The sequence below is a fragment of the Hippocampus comes genome, unplaced genomic scaffold, assembly GCF_001891065.2.
Source record: "Hippocampus comes isolate QL1 unplaced genomic scaffold, H_comes_QL1_v1.1 scaffold33, whole genome shotgun sequence".
Classification (NCBI taxonomy): Eukaryota; Metazoa; Chordata; class Actinopteri; order Syngnathiformes; family Syngnathidae; genus Hippocampus; species Hippocampus comes.
Genome location: NW_017804842.1, coordinates 251671 through 259070, shown reverse-complemented (window position 1 = coordinate 259070; position 7400 = coordinate 251671). Strand labels below are relative to the sequence as shown.

Sequence of the window (7400 nt, the reverse complement as noted above, 5' to 3'; positions counted from 1 at the left end):
CACCCCCCCAAGGCGCCATGTCGGGAAAAGATCGACGGCAGCGATTACCTGCTCCCCCCACAGCGTGAGGGTCACCGTCTTGCCGCTGCAGTCGATCAACGTCAGCGCCCTTTTGGTCAGCTGCTCGCCGGCCTTGCTGGTGATGTGAACGGCGTCCTCGGCCTCCTCGCACACGCCGATCACGTCTGCCGAGTCCAAGCGCACTCGATTGGCCCTGCGAGCGATGCGCTTTTGCCTCGTTTTCTATTGGAAGCGAAATGGCTCACCGAGGATGGTGTCGGGCTCTTTGTCCTCCAACTGCGCGATGGGCACAAAGAGGCAGCGCAGGCTGGGCACGCCGCGGCCGTCGTGGCAGGGCGCGATGCGCGACATGGGGCTCAGCGCGATCTCGTAGTCGTTGTTGAGCGACGTGAACTGCTTGTTGGCCACCTTTAGCGAGCCGTTGGAGATCAGGTAGACCTGCCGCACGGAGCCGTCGTCAGCGAACGGGCGGGCGCTCGGCCCTTTTCTCGGTTTCCGAAGGGAGGGGCGCAATTATCAGGCAGCGTTCAAAGACGACAATACGCCACAAGTGACGCTTTCCGACGTGGACAAGTCGCGAGCCGCTTGAAAAGTTTCATCTCGGGCCAATTGCATTTCTGAAACGCGGCACGGGACGGCAAAAATGACTTCGCGTCTTGGCGGCGCTCTCATTTTCCCGTCCATTCGACTCATCAAATGAAGGAATCATCCGGCGCGTCCTTCGCAGACGCCGCAGGACGAGCCACTCACCTGGTTTTGCTCCAGCCGGGGGAAAAACTTGTCCACTTGCTTGTTGAAGGCGAGGATCCTGATTTCTCCCTGCACACGGTGAAGGCCACGTCGGTAAACGTGCGGCGCGCCGGCACGCGCGTGTTTTGCCGTGACTCACGCTCTGGTCCACGACGTCAAAGCTGAAGAACTTCCCTTCCCCTCTGGAGTTGCTCCAGGTTCGGATATGCGACTTGACGGTCACTCGAGCTCTGATGGTCCACCTGGAAGGAGCGCGCGTTCAAAAGTTGCTTTTGTTTCTTTTTTCACAGCGCGCGAGCAAACGTCTGAAAATCATCCAGGCACCGGAAACATCTCATCCATCTGCTCCCGGCGCAACGGCGACACGCCCGTCCGCCTCTGCGCGGCGACGGCGTCCAGCTGCCGTTCGGAGCGTCGGCGGGCAGGACAAAAGGCGGCGGTCGAAGCCTCCGGGGACGTTCGGGACCCGCCGGCACCGAGATGCCGGCGGGTCCGAAGGCTGCAGTAAGGAAGGAATCAAGCCAGCCACTCACTCGCAATGATACGGGGCGAGTTGGTTGATGAGGGTCAACTTTTTGGGACTCTGCGAGGGTGCAGGAGGGGGCGAGCCCAGGCCAGACCCGGTCAGCGACGCCATCCCGGGGGCCTTCGTCAGGGAGCTTCTGCCACCTCGGGAAAGAAACGATTCAATCAAACGTGTTCTTTTAACGAGTCCATTGTGCAATTTGGACATTTAAAACTAATCCGCAAAGGCCAGCCACCATGTTGGTCTGGAATGAAGCGCTCACGTTTTCAGGCGCATTTTCTTCAACGGGTAAGTGGCGCCACCTGCTGTTCACATTCACAAACATCAGCCTCTTGATATGTGACGCCTGATTCCTAATTCTGAGCACTCCAAGCGAGATCCCGGGCACGAGTGAAACCCAGCTGTTGCGGCTTCACGCATTCAGATAATCGAGCCGGCGGCGACTTGGAACTCAATCGGCAACTTTGGCGCAGGACGGCGAGGTGAAAGGGACTTACTGCTTGCGCAGTGTCCAGAGGGTCCGGCAATTTCATCCGACCCGGAGGTGCTCGGCTGCACCTCCTGCTGGCCTGGAGTTTGATCTGTGGGCCAAAACAAAACAGCATGAGCTCGGCCAGCCGTCTCGGAATTATTTTCGGAAATTATCTGCAAACCCAAAACATTACAAAATAATCAACGTCAGTATTCGCTTTCCGCGGACTGCTTTCAATTCCGTGGAGAGTTTTGAAATCCGCGCGGATTCCGGCGGGCACTAAATCATGCCCTTGTCGTTTGCTTTTTCTCCAAGCGATGAGAACCGAAAGAACAAAACAATCCAAATGGGTCATCGGATTTTTGTGAAAAAAAAAAAAAAAAGTGCTCCCCCCCACCACTGGTCTTTCTCTCACCGGTTAACTGTGCGGGATTGCCAATCTTCCCGCCCGTCTCGGCGGCAGTCAGCAACACGTCCAGGTCCAACACCGCCACAACACGCCTGTGACACAAAGTCGCACACCCGCCCACCCGAACAAGTGAGCGTGAATTCACACGTCCCATCCGCACAACACCCTGACACCTACCTGCTGGCCAAAGAGGAGGAGACGGTTTTCTTGAGCACGCACACACAGTTCGGCTCCAGCAGCTCGGCTTCCCTCAGGTGGTTCAAGTGCGTCGCCAGCAGGAAGCCTTAACGCAAAACAAGCGCACACGCCGCTAACGCTACGAACGCGGGACGCCTGATGACGACGCACGTGCTGGGGGACACTCACAGGACAAACAGTGCACGCCGTCGCTCAGGTTCAGCCGGTACCTGGTGTGGCCTTCTTTGGCGGTCGGGAACTCGCAGATGTTCTGGAAGGCAGGAGAAAAGGAACTCTTGCCATCGGTGACAAGACTAGATAGTACACGTTTAAGACTACTGTCCGTAATATGAAAATCAAAAACGAGTTTCATTTGTAACAAGTCACCATAACCTGCAGCACCGGATTTTTGACCGTCGACTCGTTGAACAGGGCCTGACACAAGAAAAGAAGGTCAAAGGTGCAAAATGCCTGACACCCCACACCCAAGCGCATCTCTTGACGCCTCAAGCGGCCACATGGATAACATGTCAAGAAGACGCATGGCACCGTACCTTTCTTTTTCCAAACAAAACATGACCCTCACGTGTCAAATAAGTAAACGTGTGACGTCATCAGCAAAGCAACAACGGGGAAAATGGTTTGGTGGTTTGGACGCAAAGAGTACATTTCATACAAAAATCCCATGCCTGACATACGTCCAAGTAGTAAAAAGACAAGATAATTGTATCACAAAAAAAAAATAACAACAAAGACAACGATAATTGCGTAGTCACGTGTCGAAGTGTGTTAGCAATTTGCGGCTAACGGTCATTTTCGCGGTTGACGACATTCTTTTTGACTGAGTCGTGCTCATGTAGACGATTGCCTTTACCTCAATCGCCCCTTGAGTGAGTTTGACGCTCATATTATGGCGCAAAAATCTTTGCAAATACTCAAGACCTACGAACACTTCCAACTGAAGAAGCTAGAACTGGCGGGATCACGCAAAACGGACCGATATACTCTAAGCCTTCACAACAAAAGACAGCCCTCTCAACCTCCTCCAAAAAGACAATCTAGTGCTAGTGTGACTCGTATACAACAGCACTTATATATTTATTAAAGTTAAATTCATACAATTCAAACATACAACAACCACAAAAACCCCACCAATGTACGGCCCAGAACCCGAAGAAAGGTCGCGTGTTTTATTTCGAAAGCTCAGTCTTATTCGCAACAGTCAAGTCACCACATTGCAGAGCGGCGTGTGACCGGATATGCCAAATTCTGCTTCAAACATAAAAGATAGATACAAGTCATAAACGACGACAATATATGCAAGTATAACTACTCTTTTGACAATATAAGTAAAATTTAAATGCCACAGCTTCGACTAGTGTTTAATCTCTGAAGGATTTAGTCCAAACATGTGGTTGCTTTTTATTAAAACGCAACCACGTTTGGACTAAATCCGAGCAAGGCGGTACACCTGTTTTGTTTTGAAGGCCAAGTGGTCCCCGGATCTGTCACGTGACATTGCAGTAAGTATGGCTTCTCCCCGCTGTCGATGCGGCGTGAAAACAAACTTTTAGTTTTTCCTAAATGGACCTTCCGTGCCTCCCGTGGCAAGACCACGTCGCTCGCAAGTGGGCCGGACTCGAACCCGAGTTCAGGGAGCGTTTTAAGTCCCTGCTTGAAATTGAAGATGTCTTTGAAAGCGCCCTGAGTGTGACAACGTGAGTTGCTCGTTTGCCGAGCCGGCGCATTTCTTATTTATTTATTTTTTTGACTGACAAAATATCTATTAGATTTCATGCGAATTCGGTAAATGTATTTGTGCGTCATTATTTCACGTTGGCGTTGCTGCTCCTTTCGCTGTGCGCACAAGGGGGCGGTAGGTCACAACAGACGATCTGCACGGAGATTTGAGAAGCAAAGATCACACAGAACTGGACTGTCAAGTCCCACAGCACCCCTGCAAGAGATGGAGTATTTTAGTGGATGGAGCGATGGAGTCTTGAAAACATACAAACACATTTAAAAACATAACAGTGAGAGAGAGAGAGCAATGGATACGACACAAATATCGGACAGTGGAGCGATCCATATTTCTCTTTTTCTGTTCTATTCAAAAAAGAATTTCACATTCAGTAATCTACAGCAAAAATTAGGCAGCGCTTGAAATACTGTACCTTCACTTTTCTTTCAAATGCAATGTGCAAACTAAATACCGTGCCACCATCTACTGGTTGACAGTGGAATTGCACTCAAAACAAAGCTCCCACATGATGACATTGAGTTGCAAACTGTACCCCGCAAAAAATGCAGACCTGAAGCCCGTTGCAACTCCGCTTCAGTCACGTGAGCAGTTTTTCGCAGAGAATAAACAATACGTACCCGTGACGATTGCGATACCGTCCGCACACTTGACATTTCTTCCAGGAAGGACGATGCGGCGCGTCTGCGCCGCATCTCTGCGGAAGGACATGGTCACACGCGGAAGGACGCCGCGGAGGCGTCCGCATGCAGGCAGAGCGGAAACGCCAGCTTCAAGAGCGGCAAGTACGCCGAGGCCGCGCTGCACTACTCACAGGTCACCATCCTCTATGTTCACTTGTAAACATTACCCCCCTTCCCCTTTCTGTTCCATCTTGACGAATGGTCATGACTTCTCTCCGGCTTCCACAGGGCGTGTGTTTGTCCCCCCAAAGTTCGGAGCAGCTGTCGCTGTGCTACGCCAATCGCTCTGCGGCACTTTACCACCTGCAGCACTACCAGGTGAGAACATTCGCATGGCCGCGAATAGAGTTGGACTGGTCACCGGTCAATCACTGGGCACGAGAGCCAAATGCCGGATTGGTCGCTACTCGCTCACAGGACATATTTACACACGCGAGACTGGTCGCCGGTCAGTCATTAGACAGGCGGACATACACTGGCGTGAGCAAGACTAAGACTGGCCGTCAGTCACACGCGGGCATAACTAGCCGAGCCACGCAGCGAGCCGTCGGATGTCACCGCATGGTCTGTCCCCCTCAGGACGCTCTGGAGGACGTGTCGGACGCCGAGAAGAGCGGCTACCCGCCGGCTCTGGCGCACAAGTTGGCGAAGCGCCGCGCGCAATGCCTGGCGCGCCTCCCGTCCTCCCACGTCGGCGCAGACCGAGACGACCGCTCGGGGATGTCTCCCAAAGTGACGGTATGCTTCAGCCGGGAGAAAGGTCGCCACATGGTGGCAACGGAAGCCATCGCGGCCGGGGAGGTGATCCTGAGCGAGAGGCCCTTCGGTTCGGTTCTCGTGGCGAGCGGCGGCACCTTTGGGACGGAGCGGCGGCATTGCCACGCCTGCTTGAAACCCGCCTGGCGACTGGTCCCATGCGCCGGGTGCTCGTACGCCCGCTACTGCGCCGCCCGCTGCAGGGACGGCGCCTGGGAGGAGCACCACCGCTGGGAATGCCCGCTGGGCGCCTGCTTGGCGGCCGCCGGCGTCCTGTCGCACTTGGCGCTGAGGGTGGCGCTCAAAGCGGGCGTCGCCAACATCCGCGGCGCGGCCTACCAAGGCGTCTGGGGCCTGCTGCACCACGTGGAGCGGCACGCCGCCAGCATGCGCTTCCTGTGCGCCGTGACCGCGGCCACGCTGCGGCTGGCGCTCGGCGAGACGGCGACGTCGCCCGTCGGACGGGAGGAGGACGCGGGGGGGCGGCTGCTGGGCGTGGCGATGCTGAGGCACGCGCTGCAGCTGCGCTGCAATGCGCAGGCCGTCGTCATGCTGCAACAGCCAGGTGACGCCCGGCCGTCGCTCCGTCGCCATCGTTTGGTCTTTTTCAGTCAAGTGGCCGCCAGCCAATCAAGGTTTTTCGCCTCAGGTTTGTCGGACGCTCACGTGCAGTCCGTTGAGGAGAGACGGGTCGCCACGGCCGTCTTCCCGACGCTGAGTCTCATCAACCACTCGTGCCGGCCCAACACCAGCTTGAGCTTCGGCGCCGGCGGCGCCGTCACGCTGCGAGCGGCGCAAAGCCTGCGTTCCGGACAAGAGGTCGCCCACTGCTACGGTCAGACCACCGTTCGTAGAGTTTGTCATTTTGATTCCCGTGGGGGGTGTGGGGGCCCTTAACCGATAGTTTCGACGGACTCTGACGTCGCGCCCGTTTTCCCACAGGTCCTCACAGTGGCAGAATGGTCGCCGGGGAGCGGCGCCGCCTCCTGCAGGAGCAGTACTTCTTCCTGTGCCGCTGCGAGGCCTGCCAGGAGGACTGGTCGCCAGACGAACAATCCGGACTGTTGTGTGCCCGCTGCGACGCTTCCCTCCTGGTAAGGGATTTCCTCTTCGGGCGGCGTCCAGTTTTAGCTCTCGGCAATTTAGATCAGTCGCCATCTTGACAATAGATTGGTCGCCGAGCCACACGGTCCAAGGTCATCTTGTGCCACCGGGAGCGGTCGCCAGTCAGTTAAAGGGCCTGCATTTGACCAACAACGGCCTGGACACCTGTAGGCAAACAGGGGACTGGTCGCCAGTCAATCACAGGAGACCTAGGTAGACCAAACCGACTGGTCGATAGTACAATTGGCACAATCGATTGGTCACCAGTCAATAGAGGGGAACCTGTCTGTCCCATCTGTCCAAGGACACTGATTGGAACACAGATTGGTCGCTCTTCAACAGTATGACCACTACCAGCACACGTGCCGGACTGGTCGCCTGCCAATCACAGGGTTTCTTGCACAGACAAAAGAACAAATGAACAAATGGATTGCCAGTCGGTCGCATCGCCTACCTTTACTCCCCCCCAACTGAGCGGTCACCTGTCAATCAGCCTTCCGGCGGAGGCGACCATTCGTGCGGCTCCTGCGGCGGCGTGTGGTCCGGCGGCGAGCTGAGCCAAACGTTGCGGGACGTCCGGCGCGACTTGGAAGCGGCGGCCCATCTCCTGGAGAGAGACCAACCCGGTGAGTGAGCGGTCGCCGGCCCCCGTCTGCCGCTTCTTTGTGTTGATTGTGCTTTCCGCAGGCGAGGCGGTCGTCCTGCTGGAGCGGTCGCAGACGCGGTGGCGGGGGGCGGGCGTG

General features: G+C 55.7%; 2 protein-coding genes across 4 annotated transcripts in view; one reads left to right on the top strand and one right to left on the bottom strand.

The window, feature by feature from the left end:
• LOC109517068 (replication protein A 70 kDa DNA-binding subunit-like) overlaps positions 1-3680 on the bottom strand; it is a 7094-nt gene extending 3414 nt beyond the window's left edge. The window contains exons 1-11 of one of the 3 annotated variants that reach the window (XM_019871991.1): positions 3230-3680; positions 2743-2790; positions 2545-2626; positions 2356-2461; positions 2185-2270; positions 1795-1878; positions 1305-1440; positions 911-1013; positions 772-840; positions 267-459; positions 49-185 (exon numbers count right to left, since the gene is read on the bottom strand). In XM_019871991.1, the coding sequence (XP_019727550.1) occupies positions 49-185; positions 267-459; positions 772-840; positions 911-1013; positions 1305-1440; positions 1795-1878; positions 2185-2270; positions 2356-2461; positions 2545-2626; positions 2743-2790; positions 3230-3262 (1077 nt within the window). In that variant the 5' untranslated portion in view covers positions 3263-3680. Of the gene's footprint in view, positions 1-48; positions 186-266; positions 460-771; positions 841-910; positions 1014-1304; positions 1441-1794; positions 1879-2184; positions 2271-2355; positions 2462-2544; positions 2791-3229 lie in introns of all 3 variants that reach the window. The other 2 variants (XM_019871999.1, XM_019871981.1) reach the window with 2 other exon arrangements.
• A 179-nt stretch (positions 3681-3859) lies between these two features.
• The window catches only part of smyd4 (SET and MYND domain containing 4), a 5333-nt gene continuing 1792 nt past the window's right edge, over positions 3860-7400 (top strand). Inside the window, exons 1-8 of the mRNA XM_019871949.1 lie at positions 3860-4073; positions 4780-4930; positions 5026-5115; positions 5377-6118; positions 6203-6388; positions 6496-6647; positions 7151-7283; positions 7345-7397. Coding sequence (XP_019727508.1) covers positions 3940-4073; positions 4780-4930; positions 5026-5115; positions 5377-6118; positions 6203-6388; positions 6496-6647; positions 7151-7283; positions 7345-7397 — 1641 coding nt within the window. The 5' untranslated portion in view covers positions 3860-3939. The remainder of the gene's footprint in view (positions 4074-4779; positions 4931-5025; positions 5116-5376; positions 6119-6202; positions 6389-6495; positions 6648-7150; positions 7284-7344; positions 7398-7400) is intronic.